The sequence below is a fragment of the Copadichromis virginalis genome, linkage group LG20 (assembly GCF_057382275.1).
Source record: "Copadichromis virginalis isolate Kocher_CV1m ecotype Utaka linkage group LG20, C_Virginalis_male_GT1.1, whole genome shotgun sequence".
NCBI lineage: Eukaryota > Metazoa > Chordata > Actinopteri > Cichliformes > Cichlidae > Copadichromis > Copadichromis virginalis.
This window is the reverse complement of record NC_140637.1, coordinates 29,273,636-29,293,914: the sequence shown is the minus strand read 5'-3', so window position 1 is coordinate 29,293,914 and position 20,279 is coordinate 29,273,636. Positions and strand designations below refer to the sequence as shown.

Genomic DNA, 20,279 nt, shown 5'->3' with positions numbered 1-20,279 from the left:
TCTATTAAATGCATTAAAGTTTTCATTCTTACAGTACTTTTGATATTCATTATTATTATTATATTTGCAATTACAGTGGTCCCTCACTATAATGCAGTTCACCTTTCGCGGCCTCGCTGTTTCACGGATTTTTCTGTGTGCAATTTTGCATGCCTTTTTTTTTTCTTCTTTACAGCGCATTGTGTTCTGCATCATGATTGGCTGTAGACCATAGTCAATCTCCTCCGTGCCGTGTCCCCTGTACAGCACAGAACGTGTTCAGCTTCTTAAATTTACATAAATCTTCGATCGCTAGCAGTGTGACTCTGAAGTTCTGTACTGTATGCTTGTAAGTTTTCTCCCCAACAAACACAACAATGTCGATGAAATGTTTTGCACCGTCAAAGGCACCTGCGGTAGCACCCAAAAGGCAGAGGAAGATGTTAACCATCGCACAAAAAGTTGGATTTCTGGACATGCTAAAAGAAGGTGGAAGTTACCATATTTTTTGGATTATAAGGCACATTAAGCGAAACAAAACAGTCAGCCTTTACTCAACTCATTCTTCTTGCTTCCTCTACTTCCATACCATTGATTCATTAATGTTGAATTCTCTCACAGCTGCTCTATTCCCATGTGCTGGACCTGAAAACAGGGTTTGAGCTTTGGTTTCATTCTATAATACTGGACATATTTTTCCACAAAGGTTTGAACGTTGAGGGTGTTTAAACAAGAGAGAAACGTGTGAGCCTTAAAACAGTTATAATAGTTGTGAAAAATAAAGTTTGCCACTTCCTGGAGTTCACCCATCGCGGGTTATTTCCTGTGATAAATGAGGGACCACTGTATAATAAATGTGGTTATAATAGACAATAAATATGCGGTTAGGATGTATTATTTTCTCAACTCTGGTTTGTAGAAAGTTGTAGAAATATATATAGCTTTTACATTTATTTAACCTGAGATCAGGTCATAGTCTCTGTGAGCGATTTTCACGTTTCATTAAGAATAGTGTATGTGCATATGTAAGCATGTCTATCAATGTCTTTTTCCATTACAGCAGAGTTTGGCTTACAGTGGGGATAACACATCTTCAAAAGCTGCAAACCTGAAAGGAAAATATTTTCACCCAAGCAGTGCTACTCAGTTAAAACATGCTGTGATGGAAATTCAAAAGTCATATACAAGCTGAGAGAGAAGGAATAAAAACAACAAGTGCTTGTGCTGGTTGTAATTAGATCCAGGGGAATTCATTAATCCTTAGTTCCCGCCTGTTATGTGCCAAGTTATAAAAACTAATAAGACCTTCAGTACAGCTTTGCAAGTAGAAGCTGTGACCAGCCAAGAGACACTACAAGTGAAGTCAGTTTCATTGTGCAAGAAATAAAAACTTGTGAAATGTGCCTCTGTGTCTTCAATGCATGATAAAAAGGTTCAAAGAGGAGAGACGCTGGAGATGCAGAAATCCAGGACAATGTCAAAGACTTCAAATTGTGGGGATTTTTAGCTATAAATTAAAAAAGCGGATTTATATGGTAACTAACACACACACACACACACACACACACACACACACAGAGGTACATCTGTGCACACGACAGCCTGGGTAAACTTTGCTTCAGAGGAAGCGGGGTCCTCTTGTTCTGTAGACAATTCATGGTTTTATTTCCGAAACAGGATGATGACTCAGCAAGGGACAAAACTTTCAGACCATCACAAGCCATTGCACTAAAACAATGGAGTGCTGGAAACCACTTAACTACAGACCCATTTGTTTTCAGAAAGCTCTGAAAATATCTCATTATGGACCAAATTGTCCTGTCCAAATTGCCTTCCTTGTTCTTGCAGTAAAAGGTGTGCAATAGGAGGATAGAAATTACTTCTTTATAGCAAATCTGATTTACTGTAAATGTTCATTCGCCACTGCAAGGTGAAAGGATTTGGAGATTTGAACAATGCATGCTATAAGTGAGTGAGCAGAAAGAATAAAGGACATGCAGTAAAAAAAAAAAAAAGTAAGAAAGCTCCCCTGAGAACAAGAGTTTCTCCTTGTGTGAGCATGTGTTTGTATCAGGCAAAAGAGTTGTTATGTCTTGTGGGATAACAGCTGACGTGATAACACACACCAAACTGGTCCTCTCCTGTCTCTGTAGATTTATTGTGGGGCACAGCTGAGGCCTAGTACACCAGAACTCAATTCTTCTGTAAAACCAGATGTAATGTTGTCATAGTGTTAGAAAATATAGAAAATATTGCAGAAAAAATATCATTTAGACATCGTATTGTCACATAGATTTTCCATTGCTTACAATTTTCAGCATTTTCTGCAGCACACACAGCAGAGGATCACTGTCGATCATAGTTGGAGGTGCTGAACCATGCATTGTCAAGACAATAAAATATTGCTAGAAAGTTAAAGAAACATAAATATAATTACAATAAATAGTTTGCATATGTACATCTATTTAAAAAATCCAGCAACTGATTTTTTGTTCCTTGAAACCTGGTATCTGTCCAAAAAATCCATTATCAGTTATAATCAAACTTTAGCAGCAGTGGCTTGAAGAGAAGTGCTGCATGCAAAAGGTATCAGTTTTACCCAGAGATATCTGAATCGGCTTGTTTTTGCAGGCATATGATTTAGTCGCAAGTTTGTGGTTGAAATAATCCCCTGTGTTTATTCAATCACTAATCTCTGTATAACTGATGTCAAAAACAGCTGACTTTTAATATTTCATGCAATAATGACAGATATAAATGTCTTAGATAAATTGGAACACCTGATGTCATACTGAAAGACTGAGGCTAGACCTTTAATTATGACTCAAAAGTTTATCTTCATCAGTTATTGCTCATAAAATAAAAGCAACACAGGACCAGCAATGTTCTTGCTTTGCATGTGATGTGTTTTAATAAGATAATTATTTCCTTCTAAAAATATTTGTTGTGGATCCATCCACCCATCCCACCATGCCCAGAGAGGCCTTCTCTGTAACCACTTCCTCCAGGCCTTCCGGAGGACCACTGAGGGGTTCCCAAACCTGTTGAGAGATGTAATCTCTCCACTGTGTCGTGCATTTGTCAAGGGGCCTCCTCCCGGTAGACACCCAGGAAGCATCCTAATCAGATACCAAACCACCTCAAGTGACTATCTGGCTAGCTCTAGGGGAGAGTCCAGCAACCCTTTGGCGGAAGCTTATTTTCACCGCCTGTATCCTAATTAGCCTGCTAAAAGACAGCAGGGTTGAGTTACTGCCATCAAAAACACACTTGAATTAAATGAAACTTGGCAGAAAGGGGAAGCCAATGTTTGCCCATTATTTACCTTTCAGTGAGTCATTCAAACCCCCAAAGCCGAATTCCACTTGCCGACCTCCCTCTGCGAATATTAAGGGTTTAACAGCAGCTTAGGTGGTGAATTTGCATCTTCTTACAATAAAGTCTTGCAAATGGGGAAGCCTTTTTGTTTCACATGTAGAGACTTGCTGCTGAGTAAGAGGAAGTGAAGCCAAGGTTCTGCAGGTTAGCTCTCAGAGAATGAGAACTCAGAGTTGATAAGACACCACAGGGTTGGACTTTTATAACCATTTAACTGGATGTCAGCTACAAACCGGGCTTTTAAAGAAAAAGGGGTAAAAGGTTGATAACGATCTCTTACCTTTGTTAATTACCAAAGAAAAAATGCTCTGTTTCCTACACACCAACATGCAATTGATAAAAAGGGCACGGGGTCCCATCAGAGTACTTCTATATGTTGGGAGGGAACAAACAAGACAATGGAGCCCCTTTAACCAAAAAGTGGAAGTGATTTCCCATCACTCCCTCTGAAAAGACAATGGCAGATTCAATAGGGCACAGGCTATGGACCACCTTCAAAGGGAGAGTGCAATGCAGTAAAGTTAGCATTTCAATGAATCTGTAATAAGTGCAAGCTTAGGTCCAGCCCACAGAAAAGCCAGTGAAAAGACTGAAGACGACTGTTTGAGATGGGGGAATTGCACAGACTTGTTACCAGTCTATTCCAAACCTTTTGTTTTGCATGTTAGATTTAAGGCTCAGTATTTCCACAGGAGTAATCACTGGCAGTAAAGAACGGCAATTTAAAAAACTTGCTTGTGTCGCAAAAATGAATTAATTCCACAAAAACTGGAGCACAATATCCCCTGGTATTAAGTATTCCCCGAACCGAACCAATCGATCTCTTTCTTAAAAGTTGAAATGGCAATATCTATCATATTTTGATGCACTTCTTTTTGTACAGACTATGAATGGTGTTAGGATAGCAGGGGGGAAAATCAGACATGTAATTCGCTGCCCTGAATTACTTTTTGGCCATTACTAATCTTTATTGCTTGTGGTCACAGTGCTGACCTCACCATGAACTCTGCCGGTTTTATTGCACCTGTGGCTCTATAACTCAGGAGTGAAGAGAGATATGTACAATATCAAATGTAGAGTGATCACGCCTTTTAAAGATTCTGGTCAAGGAATCCTTTAAGTACTTGTTACAGTGAAAATCGGGTCATATCACAGACTTCAGTGTGAGTGTGAAGCAATAGTGTCAGGAATCTTGGTTGCTCAAATATACTTTAGGGAGTAATTAGTCTATCTAAACTTGGGCCTATTTATAAGTGTTCAATGGTGTGTTGAGCAAAAAAGAACACAAAAAAACCAAATGTGATAATAAGAGAAAGGAATGATAACTTATGACACCTTTTAACACTCACGTGTGGAAAGTTTTTGTTTTGTTTTTTAAATTAAAATCAGATTTAAATGTAGATTTGCACTTTCCCAGATAGAAGCTTTGCATCAGTCTGACTATGATATATACGTGTGATTTGGTGATTTGAACCAAAGCCATCCGCATGACTTCTTCAGAGGAGGAAACGCAGAACAAGTCTGAATGTAAAGAGATGACTCTAGCTACAACAAGCAGTAGTCAAAGTACCAGAGTCTCATGTCAGCACATGCACAACGTTGCTGCTGTACCAGCTGAGGTGCAGCTGTGTTTGGATTTGGCTCTTCTGTCCGACATGAAGCGACATTGGGCATGAAAGCACAGCACTCTACAGCCAAGAACCACAGAGTATCATGAAAAGACATTAGTAAGTGTCTGTGTGAAGTTGTGCCCAGAGGATAGGGTGGAATAAAACACCCTTGTAAATTTTATCAACCTAAGGGTTTGAAGCAACTTTTGCAGCATAAATTTGTATTTCAGAACACAAAATATACTTGATACTAACATTTTTAATAAAATACACAAACCAGATTCTAGGAATAACACGATAATAATAACCTACATTTACTGCAAACCAAAGGTTTAAAAAAAATCCCAAACAAAGTGGCTAACTTCAGATGTGCGGTGAGATTAACCTGTAGATTGATAAAAGAGTATGCCAAAATTTTCAGCATATTTTAGGTTGTTGTCATCTGTAGATGCCAATAGGAAAAAGCTCCCTCAAAGGGAAATGCTAAACAGAGAGGTGAACATTAAAGCCATGGGAGAAACTTTAAAAAGCATTGCAAACAGGGTGATTTTAAATTGGTAAAAAGTCAATGAAAAACTAAAATGCTGCAAGCTTTAGACCAGATAGTCAAATCAAATCAAATCAAATCACTTTTATTGTCACATCACATGTGCAGGCACACTGGCACAGCACATGCGAGTGAAATTCTTGTGTGCGAGCCCCACAAGCAACAGAGATGTGCAAACACAACAACACAAACGAGCAAAATACAAGAATGGCCAACCTGAAACTAATAAATATATGTACAATATATAATAGTGTATGCATTTCTGGATGTGTATACTAAATATTTTCCTACGTGTGTGTGTGTGTGTGTGTGTGTGTGTGTGTGTGTGTGTGTGTGTGTGTGTGTGTGTGTATACACATTTTTACAAATTAAATAGTAAAAAATAAATAAATAAATAAATAAATAAATAAAAATAAAAAAAAATTTAAAAAATAAAAAAAAATAAAAATAAATAATAATAATAATAAAATATATAAAATATACAGAGTTGAATATGTGCAAAACAAGTGGCATTTATATACAGTGTGGAGTGCATAATGTTGAAGTTCCAGTAGTGAAGCTGAGGTGTCTATGACGTGTTCAGCAGTCTGATGGCCTGATGGAAAAAGCTGTCTCTCAGTCTGCTGGTACGGGACCGGATGCTGCAGAACCTCCTTCCTGATGGAAGCAGTCTGAACAGTTTATGGCTGGGGTGACTGGAGTCCTTGATGATCCTCCCCGCTTTCCTCAGGCAGCGCTTCCTGTAGATGTCTTGGAGGGAGGGAAGCTCACCTCCAATTATCCGTTCAGAGCACCGCACTACTCGCTGGAGAGCTTTGCAGTTGTAGGCGGTGCTGTTGCCATACCAGGTGGTGATGCATCCAGTGAGGATGCTCTCAATGGCACAGTGATAGAAGGTCCTGAGGATGCGGGGGCTCATGCCGAATCTTTTCAGTCTCCTGAGAAAGAAGAGGCGCTGCTGCACCTTCTTCACTGTTTTGTTTGTGTGTACTGACCATGTAAGATCCTCAGCCAGATGTACTCCAAGGAACCGGAAGCTGCTCACTCTCTCCACAGCAGCGCCGTTGATGGTGATGGGGGTGTGTACTTCTCTGCACCTCCGGAAGTCCACTATCAACTCCTTTGTCTTTGCGACGTTGAGGGTGAGATGGTTGTCTTGACACCAGTGGGTCAGGGCGCTGACCTCCTCCCTGTAAGCCGTCTCATCACCGTTGGTGATAAGACCCACCACTGTAGTGTCGTCCGCAAACTTCACAATGATGTTGGAGCTGTTAGTGGCTGTGCAGTCGTAGGTGTAGAGTGAGTACAGGAGAGGGCTCAGTACACACCCCTGTGGAGCACCAGTGTTCAGTGTGATGGGGGATGAGGTGATGCTGCCCAGTCTGACCACCTGGCGTCTGTCAGACAGGAAGCTAAGGATCCAGCTGCAGAGGGAGCTGCTCAGTCCTAGATCCTGCAGTTTCCTGTCCAGCTTCGAGGGAACGATGGTATTGAATGCTGAGCTGTAATCTACAAACAGCATTCTCACATACGTGTCTCTCTTCTCCAGGTGTGACAGGGCAGTGTGTAGTGTCAGGGCTATGGCATCATCAGTGGACCTGTTGTGGCGGTATGCAAACTGTAGAGGGTCCAGTGAGTCGGGTAGTGCAGAGCAGATGAAGTCCCTGACCAGCTTCTCGAAGCATTTGCTTACGATGGGGGTCAGGGCTACAGGTCGCCAGTCGTTCAATGAGGAGATGGTGGAGGATTTGGGTACAGGGACGATGGTGGCCATTTTGAAGCAGGCTGGGACTACAGACACATCAGATGTAATTTCATTGCATAAAAGCAGGTCTACAGGAATGAGTGTTAGGAAGGGATTTTAAGGAATTCACTGATTCTGCAAGACTGAGCTCATTAAACAAGTTACAAAGCCAAAGGGTCCTGATAGCAAAATCATAGTTCATGAAATATTTCAGAGTAATTGTAAATGTAAAGGCTGTGATGCATGTCTGTTCAACCTGTAATTATCTATAGACTCGATGAAAACCCTTACAGAGAAGCAAATCTTCTCTGTGAGGTGGAAAAGCAGCAAAGGACGTGTCAGGCCAATGAAAAGGTTATAGCAAAGCAGCATGACTGATTGTGAAGACAAACACGTGAAAAGTTCAGGTAGCAGTGGCTAATGTAGGCTATGAATAAATAATGAGGAACTCTGCTGAACTGTGAAACAGAGCCAGGTTCGGAGTCCTCGCCTCTTGATCTCTATACCGTTCCAAGTCACACTTCGCTGCAGAGTCAACAAATGCCAGCTTCCTGGCCTGCTCTCCATATGTGCCAATGTGCTTGAGGGTGGGGTGGGCCAATTTAGTGCAGTATTGTCCCATCAACCAAGATGGCCTCTCTCCTGGGACTATAATTCAACAATGCAGTGTTTACCAAACCTAGTCTTCAAGCAATTATGTGAATGTGTCCAGGGGGCAGGCTTTCCCTACTGTTCAAACTATGGAGTGGAGTTGGTGTTTGCACTGCTGTGCTTTTCAACTCCCCAGAGTCCTCATTGATTCTGAATGGGAATTAAACACCAGGTAGCTGGATCTGAAATGACAAAGCACCACACAGACGGCCGACCACTTCACCAAGTCTGCATGGCACAAACTGACTACACCATCGAATCAAACTGTCACTGCATAATATTTAGTAGGGGGATGAAGGGGTCGAGTTACACGCAGCAGAAAAAGACAACAATTCAGACCAATGACACACACACACTTCAGACTATGTAGTCATAGCGATCCAAGCTGCCCTTCCCCCGCCGCCCCGAATGAAGTCAAGGAACACTTATGACAGTCTATACTGGGAGAAATTTCTGTACCAAAATTGTCAGTGGTAATGTCACGGTTAGTCTGATGTCATACCCCCAGAAAGCCAAGTGACCTCCCAAGCTTACATATGCTTAAGAAAGACATAATGAAAAAAAACAGTCATCATTTGTTTCTTATTAAATATGAAGCTGTGTCGATGTTTGGTTCGCACAATTCTTCACACTTTTACTGCTGCTTGTTCACAGTGGGATATGGGTACTCTTTTTTATTTATTTAATGGATAACTCTCACCCACTGAGTTTTTATTGACTTTGATTGTCTTGAGCTGTTGCGCATGAAGCTGACATTCCAGCACGAAGGAAAGAGGATCTCGTAGTAACACCAGTACGCGCGTGTGCTTAATTGAATCAAGAGACAGTTCGCCTGCTGGAGTTCAAAAGCATAATACCAGAAACAGATGCTGTTTGCAGTTACAGATAATTCAATTATACTGGTGTTGTTGGCCTAACAGTCAGCCAAGGCTGTGGTAAAAGTGTAGAGGCCATCTCATGTTACCTTTCAGTGACAGAACACAACAGGTGATAATAGCCCTCTGGAGCTGACTTCTATAGATCGATGATATTGAACATACATAACTTATGGTGACACCGAAGACACACGCGATACATGTTCTGCCACTCCAAACGAAAAGCTCAGTGCTCAATAGCATGGCATCACCGGATGTAAAATATATCTTTAAGTCATGAAAACTTCAACACTACAGCTTTTCAAACGTCAAGCGTACCACTGCTCACACACCAAGTCCAGCATGTGAAAGATTTATGTCTGCTGACCTGTGCAACTATGTCCCATCATTCAAAAAGGATTTGGTTTAGATCAAATCAACACAGAGATGTCACAGATATTTCAATCGTGACAGCTCTGTTTATTGGAGGGCATAAAGGTGAGACACCAGACGGGATTTGCAAAGGGTGGGGGCAGTCTATTCTCAGCCGCCCGGTAACGGTCATCCTCTATATGATTCACAGCGCAGACACAGAGGCAAGAAGACAAACAATATCTTAGGCTGCAATATCAGTAATTAATCAAACAAATATATTCAACACTGTGTGGACTGTACACTCATTTGTTAGTTAGTTACCAAGCAAAAATATTTCAACTTCATATTTGTTCCATTCATTTGTTGTTTGCTCTCAATTGGACATAATGAGCAATACCAAGCCAGTTTTACATCCTAAAAACTGGATCGAGTAAATAAATGAACAAATATTCAATAAAGATAACTGCTGGCTGCTGCCTTAAGTGAAAACAGACATAGGTAAGAAATTCTCAGTACAGCACATTTTTGTACCTGCAGTCGCTCTTGAATACACGTCAATGGTAATGTTGAGGTGAATGCATTTCTTTTTCCTTTTGAATAACATTACTGAAAACTCAAGCCATCACCCTCAAGCGACCTGCATCTTTTATTCTCAAGAATTCCAGGCTCTCCAGGACAGAATAAAACACTCAGCCTAAATGTGAGAAGACACAAACTACCAACTACCACAGAATTCTGTTATTTCCGGTTTTTTTAATCATTGTCAAACATTGCATATCTTAGTTATAACAGAAAGCCTAGGCCACGCAAAATGGAGCCTCACAAAGTTTAAGAAGGTTTAGGAGTTGAGTACTCCAGGGAGACTATGAATAGCTTGTTTCTATGGACAAACTTAGCCCGGCTCGGAGCCTCTAGTTTGTCATATTACTTCTAAAAGCATCTTTACAGTTCATGCTGACTGGATTCAGTTATACAGCCCACCTGCATGTGAGCAACCCGTCGCCACACATTTACCCACAATCAACACTACTATCAACATATGACCTTTTAATAGGATACAAAGACACTGCTTCTTAACCTTAACTTGATTTTGGGGAGTGGAATAAATAGTTTGTATATTTGAGTTATGTAAGCAACTGATAAATAAAGTCGCCAGTGGGGAGTTTAAAAGTAAAATGAAAGCGTAAAGAGAAAGTTTGAGCTCACTTACAGTAAAAAGCTGCGATGTGAGTATGAAAGAGAGGATAAGTCCACAGATCGAAGTGGTCAGAGTGCCCATTTTCCACCGACCCAGCACAGGCTGTAAATGCTGGGGGAAAGGGGGGAATACGAGGGTCCTTCACGCCTCCTGGCCACTGGAACGGTGCACCTATTTCAGACTTTTCTTCTAGAAACCCGACTGCTCCGCTGCGTCCCACGCCCGGTGGGACTTCATCAACAGGTAAAACGGATCCCTTCTCGTGTTTTTCTCTCTTTTTCTTTTCAAAAAGATTACGCAAATAAAAAAGATCGACACTATGGGGCTTCTTCTCCCTTGCACTCCGAAACTTGGGACTTGTGGTGGGTTGAATGCAGCCTTGCAAAGTCAATGGGAAGTCCTGTGCGGAGAGTGCGCTGCCGAAAAGTAAAAGGCGGAATGGAATTCATGGAGTGCTCAAAGAGAGTACAACTAATACCACTGTGGGGAGACGTCGCCGAGAATAAAGTGTGTGGTGGTGGTGAAGGACGTTTTTAAGTCTTTACTCGAACAAAAGTAGCAAAGCACCACTGTTCCAATACTTTAGTATCCTGCAAGTAAAAATCCAAAAGTATTCCGGATAATCTGTAAGAGTGCAGAAATTACTTGATTTCCAAAAGAACGAATTCGGCACAGTGGCTCAGTGACAGGCTTTGATACTGAAGTGGAATTTTGAATGGGTAATTGTAGGACTGATTTGATCAATTGTTGGAAAATTCAGTTAAAATGTAATTTAAAAAATGAAATTCTAAAGTACATTAAAACTGTTTACTGACCATCTGATTCGTGTTTAAATGAGGACAAGTGTAACAGCGTAGTTAATTATTATTTTATTATAACACATATGAGTTACTTTTTGTTTATTTTTAAACTAGCTACACATCTGAATTATCCAGAAATAAGTAACAAGTTTCAGGAACAACACCTAACCTAAAGGGATCTGTTATTTGTCTTTACCTACTGGGGGACATGCTAGTGCTTCATAAATATACATATATATATATATTTAGGAGACGCATTCCTGTAACAAATTCCACTCACTCAATATTTACTGACAACAGTAAAAGCAATGAAGAGTGCCCATCTGTTTGCAGTCAGGACTGGTTCAATTGGTTTGAAAATAAAAGTGTTGCTGCAGAGTTTATGAAAATATGTCGCTTCAGTTCTTGGCAATATATTTGGGCTTTTGTTGCCCTCTACTGGAGTTCTAAAGTGCAGCACACCGACTTCCCAGTGCAGAGATACCCCCACAACCATTTAACTGCCTTGCGTTGCTGTGTGCTGTGTCGCTGGAGACACGTCCCAAATATAAGCTTGTTTGTCAGGACTGAAGTCAGTAGCTGTTTGAAGGACTGGATGTCTGCATCCAACCATTTAAAAGAGTGATACTTTATCACTCTGAGGTTTGAGAGGGCAGCTGTTGCCAATTAAAAGCTAAACCCTGAATAGAGACAGTTATGGGCTGCTCCAGTTTGCTCATGAAAATAGACTAAAAGTAGATGAACAAAATGGGCTCATCATGTTTGGTTGGCATCTAGTGAATTTGACACCTCTGAGCTCCTATCCAGTCGAATCATTTACTGTACAAAAGCAGTCCTCTAAAAAATCAATTCTGTGTCTCATCTTGGAATATCAAAAAGATGTCAAAAGAAAACAAAACAAGGTGTGGAAGGGTAAATACACCAGAGACCTCACAGTAGAGCCAGCCGCGCCTAATCACACGTTTGAGACACATGCAAGGAGGGACAAGGGATTTAAGTTGTTTTATGTTGTAAGAGGTCGCATACCAAAAGTGTTGGAAACACTGCTGAAAGTTATGATAAACTTCCAAACTTTTACTCAGTGAACTCTTTTATTATACTGTAATACCATAAACACCACCATTACATAAACTAAATGCTACAGCATAGAGGATAAATAACACCTAAACTGCTGCAGTTATTCCAAGAGCAGGAATTTGTACCAGTGCTCTATAGACCCCTCTAGCCTCTTGGATACAAGAGGGAGCTTATTTCTGGGTCTGACTGGTCTGACTATGAATGTTTATAAGAGGCATCTCACTGACCACAGTGGTGTGATTTAGGGACTACTCCCTTGCTTGCAGTCAGCAGAAAAGTTCTGGAAAAATCATGTGAAAAAGTTAAGTAAAAAATGTCTTAACCCATTATTATAGGCCTCAAAGTCAACTTAACTTTCAACAAACTGTTTAGTTGTCTGTTTTGTGGCCGTGTTGGAAACGCCAAACGAGTCCTCTGTGAATTCCGAACGTGTGTTGGTGTTCAATAAAGTACTGTTTCAGCAGCATGTTTATGAAGCATAATGCCAGGAGTATATATACATTGTATGTAATTTCATGCCTTTGAGAGTTTTATTTTGTAGTTGGAGAAGTAAATAAACAATGGATTGAAAACTATTCAGAAGTTAAGATCAAGTCTCTCTTTTTTTTTGTGTCCGACCCTTTAAAACCTGTAGCTTAGCAGTGTTGTTTGTTACTATGTATTGTGATATTACTGTAACTGTGATACAGTGAAGCTGGACTGTTCAGCTGCAGATTACAGCTGCCAAAAACCAACAGACCAGCCAGAAAAAATGAAATGATTCCTCTCTCAGCAAGGGTCAACGCCCCTTGGAGCCTGATGCAAATGAAGTTATGCTGAAAGAAGTTGGAGCACACATAGGATGCTCGTCCCAATCTTTTTCATTTCATCATAATATGTATGTCATATCTTTCCCTGCCCTCTGCTTCGATTGCACCAGATAAGTCCCAAGCAGCGTTTTGTTAAAAAAGTGCTGTTGGTAAATTAGAAAGATGGGAAATGAGAGTAACTCCAGAGTCACTTTGCAGATTACAAGTTGATTATCCACATGTATAAAGCTACATGTCACAAAGACATCAAGACTTTATATAGTAAATATTTTGCTAAGAGAACTCAAGTTCATTTTAAAAATGACAAAATATTAAAAGAAGTAAACAAGCAATAAGTAAAAACATATATTGCAACTCTGATAATCCTACAAAATTACAGTCTGTAGATAGATAGATATTTTTATATTGTCTGTTTTACCCTTTTATTATTTGTTATCTTATGTGCAGCACTTTGTGATTCTGTCTAGAAAGGTACTATACAAATAAAATTGCGCATATATATATATATATACAGTGGGGCAAAAAAGTATTTAGTCAGCCACCGATTGTGCAAGTTCCCCCACTTAAAATGATGACAGAGGTCAGTAATTTGCACCAGAGGTACACTTCAACTGTGAGAGGCAGAATGTGAAAAAAAAAAAATCCATGAATCCACATGGTAGGATTTGTAAAGAATTTATTCATAAATCAGGGTGGAAAATAAGTATTTGGTCAATAACAAAAATACAACTCAATACTTTGTAACATAACCTTTGTTGGCAATAACAGAGGTCAAACGTTTACTATAGGTCTTTACCAGGTTTGCACACACAGTAGCTGGTATTTTGGCCCATTCCTCCATGCAGATCTTCTCGAGAGCAGTGATGTTTTGGGGCTGTCGCCGAGCAACACGGACTTTCAACTCCCGCCACAGATTTTCTATGGGGTTGAGGTCTGGAGACTGGCTAGGCCACTCCAGGACTTTCAAATGCTTCTTACGGAGCCACTCCTTTGTTGCCCGGGCGGTGTGTTTTGGATCATTGTCATGTTGGAAGACCCAGCCTCGTTTCATCTTCACAGTTCTCACTGATGGAAGGAGGTTTTGGCTCAAAATCTCACGATACATGGCCCCATTCATTCTGTCCTTAACACGGATCAGTCGTCCTGTCCCCTTGGCAGAAAAACAGCCCCATAGCATGATGTTTCCACCCCCATGCTTCACAGTAGGTAGGGTGTTCTTGGGATGCAACTCAGTATTCTTCGTCCTCCAAACACGACGAGTTGAGTTTATACCAAAAAGTTCTACTTTGGTTTCATTTGACCACATGACATTCTCCCAATCCTCTGCTGTATCATCCATGTGCTCTCTGGCAAACTTCAGACGGGCCTGGACATGCACTGGCTTCAGCAGCGGAACACGTCTGGCACTGCGGGATTTGATTCCCTGCCGTTGTAGTGTGTTACTGATGGTGACCTTTGTTACTTTGGTCCCAGCTCTCTGCAGGTCATTCACCAGGTCCCCCCGTGTGGTTCTGGGATCTTTGCTCACCGTTCTCATGATCATTTTGACCCCACGGGATGAGATCTTGCGTGGAGCCCCAGATCGAGGGAGATTATCAGTGGTCTTGTATGTCTTCCATTTTCTGATGATTGCTCCCATAGTTGATTTTTTCACACCAAGCTGCTTGCCTATTGTAGATTCACTCTTCCCAGTCTGGTGCAGGTCTACAATACTTTTCCTGGTGTCCTTCGAAAGCTCTTTGGTCTTGGCCATGGCGGAGTTTGGAGTCTGACTGTTTGAGGCTGTGGACAGGTGTCTTTTATACAGATGATGAGTTCAAACAGGTGCCATTCATACAGGTAACGAGTGGGGGACAGAAAAGCTTCTTACAGAAGACGTTACAGGTCTGTGAGAGCCAGAGATTTTCCTTGTTTGAGGTGACCAAATACTTATTTTCCACCCTAATTTACGAATAAATTCTTTACAAATCCTACCATGTGAATTCATGGATTTTTTTTTCACATTCTGTCTCTCACAGTTGAAGTGTACCTCTGGTGCAAACTACTGACCTCTGTCATCATTTTAAGTGGGGGAACTTGCACAATCGGTGGCTGACTAAATACTTTTTTGCCCCACTGTATATATCTATATATATATACACACACACACACACACACACACACACACACACACACACACACACACACACACACACACTCTTCAGGTCAACAACCACTGGAATATGTTACCATTTTTTTTAAATGAAATTATACAGTTTGGCTGATTTTATAGGCACTGTGTCTGTTCTATCATTTTTGTCAAGAAAATATGGCCAATAATGTGTTGCCAGACTGAGATTAAAGTTAGCAGTGCTTGAAGAATAACCCATAATCACAACCCATCCAGAGAGGTTGGAGAAAATTATAAACCCATGCAAGCATGGGGGAGACAACTACACACAGAAACACCCGGGAGACTGATGAGACAGCAGTATTAATCCCTGTGACACTATGCTGCCCTTCAAGAAAGGGAAAAGATAGGAAATGAAGACGGTAAAAGAAGAGGAAAAAGAAGGTTGGTTGAAAAAAAATATTGTATTTTTTTTGAGTTATATAAAGGTGTCCAAGGCCTACATTTCAGAAAAAGTACAATTCTCTCTTATAATAGCTGCTGTTATATAATGCTAATAAAATACAGTACTGTGCAAGCCTTGAGTCATCCCTCCTTCTTTCATATTTTGCATCTAAGCCAGACTTTGACATTTTTAAAGTGGTCATTTGCAATAGTTACAATAGACTTCGTGAAGGTCGCGTTCTGTTCAAGGAACTAGATTAGGATGATTTGAGTTTTGTGGCATTTTGAGCCATCCTTCTTGCAGCAGTCATCAGAAGATGTGCACACTGGTGATAAAATGATGGACAGCAACAATAGTCAGGTATGCTGGGCCATTTAAACAATGCTCAGTTGGCACTACAGGGCCCAAAGTGTGCCAGGATGATATTTGTGTTAACACCTGGAGAACACACATTTCAAGCATTAGAAAAAACATGAATTAGTAACCAGTTTTCATATCGTGAATTTTGAAACCATAGACATGTAACATTTTTCTGAAAGGTTGAAATAAAAGCCTTTTAAGAAATGAAATGCTCCTGCGCAGTATATACTGAGTTTGTACAACAGCATAAACAATGCAAGAGTGCCAGGCACTATGACTGGATTGTGATATCAGAAGGAAGAAACTTGTTTTCAGCAGTCAAGGTAAATAAAGACACTTCAAAAATAATATTTCCTTACGTATTTACTAAAAGCAGCAGTTAGTTTAAATCACTGACCGGTTTGTCTTTCTTGCCTTAAATGCACATTGGTGAATACTGAATTTCACATTTCTGTACACCCAAACAGCACTACACTTAAGTTGTCATGGTCTTAAAACTCATCTGCAGCACTGCACTGTTGAATGAGTGCAGGATTTCCTAATGAAGCCAATACTTACAGAATCAAAACTTGTGTCCACTGCGGCATACTCATCATTTTGTTCGCAATTTATAAGACAGTAATTACCCTCAGATATTTTAGTGTCATTCAAGAGTGCAAAGCATGACTGTACCAAAATTTGATTGTCCGAGTTTTTCCAAAACTACACATTTTATTCTCTTCTATGCGCTCAGTATTTATCAATAGTACTTAATTTTTGGGAGAACACATAACATTTCAAAGAGGAGGTTGGCCCCAGTCAATGCAGTGTTTCCTGTTGACAGAATGAAAGAAAAAAATGAAATGAATAAGAGGACAAGAGGGAAAAAATACATTAGAAAGAAAATTGGAATTTCAAAAGAATTTAAATGTTAAAAAAAGCACCTGTGGTGTCGTAGGGTGGTGACACCTCCACTAGATCACATCCAACAAGGTTCAGACCATGGCATCCCCGAATAATCTCAACTCCCTAAATCCAATCGTGACGATTGATTGAAAAAATGAATTAATAATGCAGCAGAAAATACAACATTTCCTTGCTTGGTGTATGTAGTTTTGTTTATATATAGCTAGTAACTAGTATAGTAAACTTTGAGGTGTCTTTAGCACTTTGATTACCTGTATGGGAGTGAGCCCTGCTATCTCAGGTGTGCCTGTTCCAGGAGCAAAGCCAGGGTCAAGAGCATCAATGTCAAAACTGAGGTATACTGGACCTTTGCCCATCTGATTCCTGACCTCATCCATTAAAGGCGCAAGAGATTTGAACCAACACTCTTCCACTTGCACAACACGGAAGCCCTAGAGGAGTAGAAAAAACACATAGTAGCCTTGTTATGAGAAAATTATTTTGAGACATATGGCATCTCCGAGTCAGCGCCATAAAATGCCCTTGTTCTAGATGAAAGCATTTGCATCTTGTTGTCAAAAAACAAGCACAATAAAGATATAAAATATACCAATTATTAGCATAGATTCTTGCAACTTTATATTAATCCAGTTATACAGCATTTACTCTCCAGACAAAATGCCAAAACCATTATGTTGAATTTATCTGAGGCATTTCCCTATGGGGAACAAGCAAGTAAAGGTTTATTTATCCAACGCCAAAAAATATATGCTACATAAGCATGCTTTACACACATGAAACAGTAACCTAGCAGAGTACCTGTGCCCGACTCCATTCATATGAGTCGGCAGAATAGCCTGAACCCCGAAGGCCAATCTGGACCACTCTCTTGCAGTCCAGTAATCCTTCCTCCACACATCGTCTGAATGGAGTCCCGTGGCCTATTTTCTCCCCCAATACCACATCACTGGTGTCAGCATGAGCATCCACATGGATCAAACCCACTGGGCCATGCCTAACAAATTATCACAGGAACAAGGGCATGGGGTATAAAATGGTTAAAGAGGAAGTTTATCAGTGGCAGCTATATATATTAACTGAGGACTCTTCCTGCATTCTCAGTAAACCCAATTCACACAAAACAGTATTCTTTCATTTTATTGCATTCTCAGATTGTAAAGTCAGTGAATACAAGAATGCATAACTCAAGCGACACCTGAATCATGCATTTTTGGATTTGTAGGCTGTACAGTTTTGGAAGTTTGAGGGAAAAATGCTTAATAGCCGTGTTAAGACAGTTCAACACAGATCAAAACAATGTTTATTGTATCCTAAAGTGTGTAAAAAAGTAGCACTGTATCAGCAGTCTCAACTTCAAATAATTTGCATCACATGTAGTTCCTAGGAATAAAGCACACTTACTTCTCAGCAACGGCTTGCAGGATTGGGTAAGCAATAGTGTGATCGCCACCTGCAGACAAAACTTCCTTAAAATCCAACCTTTGATCAAATCTTCTCTTTGGTTTATAGAGCTATCTAAATGGCTAATAATTGAACATGTATTACAACACTGTGCTTTGTTAAATATTTACTGAGCTATCCTTGACTATCTGTGCAACTGTCTGAATAAAATGTGAGCAAGGGCACTTTTAGAGCGTTTTCTTCACCTCTAGAGATCAGTTTTCTTCTCACCCATAGTTAGCGGGATGCAGCCAGTGGCCAGGATCTTTCTGTAGGCCTCCCTGATGCGTTTGCAAGTGTCTTTCAGGTCATACACATTAACGTTCACATCCCCAATATCAGCAACCACGAGGGACTCATAAGGTGCTGCCCTGGTGCCACTGTTGTAAGCCCTCAGCATGGCCGACTCAACTCTGATCTGTCGTGGGCCAAACCTGTGAACCAGGATGACAGCTATGATTGTTCAAGCACAATGGCTGCTGCTTGGATTTTGCATTTTTTTTTTTTTATTGTGACAATTTTTAACCTTGATGGCATGAAAACAGTGTTTACTGTACACAGTAAGGTATTGGGTGGTCAAAATGAATTTGGACGTTTCAGCTTTTGTACATTCCCTGCAGCTGAGGATTTCTGTTGCCTATATATGTGTCAATTGTGTACAAGATGGTCTGTGAAGTTTTGCACAACATGAGGATAAGATTAATTTAGTCACTTTAATTACAAAAGTGAAACTTAAATCTATCTTTAAACGCCTGAAAACATCAGCTTTGTTATGCATGCATCCAATGACAGTCTACGGAGCAGCAGGCCCATACGTTTAAATATTAGCTGCAGAGAAAAACACTACCTTGCGCCAGGTCGGTTCGAGGTCCCGGTATCAATTGGGACGCCAACAAACGCTGCATCAAGCCCTTCTGCGGTGTCCTGGTAAGGTAATTTGGCCATGGTGGGGATCCCGGCCACCCTGGCAACAAACTCGGCGCTCGGTGGTACATTGTAGCGTTTCCCTGAGCATTGTCTGTTCGGATTTATGCAAAGGCCTCGTCTGTCGCTGCAAAGAGCCAAAGTCTGTCGTGGCTGCAAGGCGAAAAAGTCCGCTGCTGCAGCGGTAATGGTACGACTCAAATGCAAGTTTCTCCGAAGCGACGACATGCCTGCTAACTTGAGCGTAAAGTTAAGTTGTGTCAGCAGGCCTTTAAAGGACTTCTGCTACTTTAGTGCTTTATTGTATGCTCGTAATATTTTGTTTTGCGTCGAGCAGCGTAATGAAAAAGTATAGTTGAACAGTATTTATTTAACTTATTAATTTGCACTGTACACACTGTGATATTGGATGCACAAATTGATTCTTATTATGCAGGTTAAGTAATGCACATCTTTGTTAGGCGACTGATTAATTCATTACTTTTCTTATAGGTCTTATAAGTCACAGCATGATTCGGAGCCCTGAAGGCAGCACGAGTCTGCAAATGAGTAATCGAGGGAGAAACCAGCTGTGACCGTCTATCAGGAAGAGGACCAGCGTTATGAATGATTGATAAACAAAACTATGAAGAATACATATAAAGTAGTTATAATACTCTCGATCGACAGAATGCGAGTTCTATGATTTTTGCTAATGACTTCATTAAAGTAGAATGTAGAAGAAAATATATAGGGAAAAATGCAATATTACAGCTGTGATAAGATTGAAATTTAAAAGGAAGCCAAATTTGTAATTTCAAAGTTACTTTTGCTCCTGGACACGTCAGCCAAGCCATTTGTTCAATGTACACGACCACATAAGTGGAGTTCAACGGCTGAAGTATTTGTCATTTTCCTGAATTAAGCCTTTTTTATTTTATTCTCTCGGATCTCCAAACAATATAGCTTCCATTGTGATGCCGTGGCTTTACTCAAGATAACAGGTTTCTGGCTAATTGCATTGATTTACACAAGCAAAGCGAATACCCCTTTTTATTTATTTATTTATTAGAAAAAGGACATCCGAGGGTCT

General features: G+C 40.4%; 2 protein-coding genes across 18 annotated transcripts in view; both read right to left on the bottom strand.

Moving 5' to 3' along the window:
• The window catches only part of hspg2 (heparan sulfate proteoglycan 2), a 104,257-nt gene extending 93,434 nt beyond the window's left edge, over nucleotides 1-10,823 (bottom strand). For all 17 annotated transcript variants that reach the window (XM_085443452.1, XM_085443456.1, XM_085443458.1 and 14 more), the window contains exon 1: nucleotides 10,349-10,823. In XM_085443452.1, the coding sequence (XP_085299578.1) occupies nucleotides 10,349-10,417 (69 nt within the window). In that variant the 5' untranslated portion in view covers nucleotides 10,418-10,823. The remainder of the gene's footprint in view (nucleotides 1-10,348) is intronic.
• A 4,753-nt stretch (nucleotides 10,824-15,576) lies between these two features.
• Nucleotides 15,577-19,486, bottom strand: agmat (agmatinase (putative)). Its single transcript, XM_085444551.1, has 7 exons — nucleotides 19,131-19,486; nucleotides 18,515-18,717; nucleotides 18,245-18,293; nucleotides 17,642-17,837; nucleotides 17,095-17,274; nucleotides 16,861-16,945; nucleotides 15,577-16,750 (listed from the first exon to the last, which is right to left on the bottom strand). Exons 1-7 carry the CDS (start codon nucleotides 19,433-19,435, stop codon nucleotides 16,677-16,679), a joined length of 1,092 nt encoding a protein of 363 aa, XP_085300677.1. The 5' UTR covers nucleotides 19,436-19,486; the 3' UTR covers nucleotides 15,577-16,676.
• Between the last annotated feature and the right edge of the window lie 793 nt (nucleotides 19,487-20,279).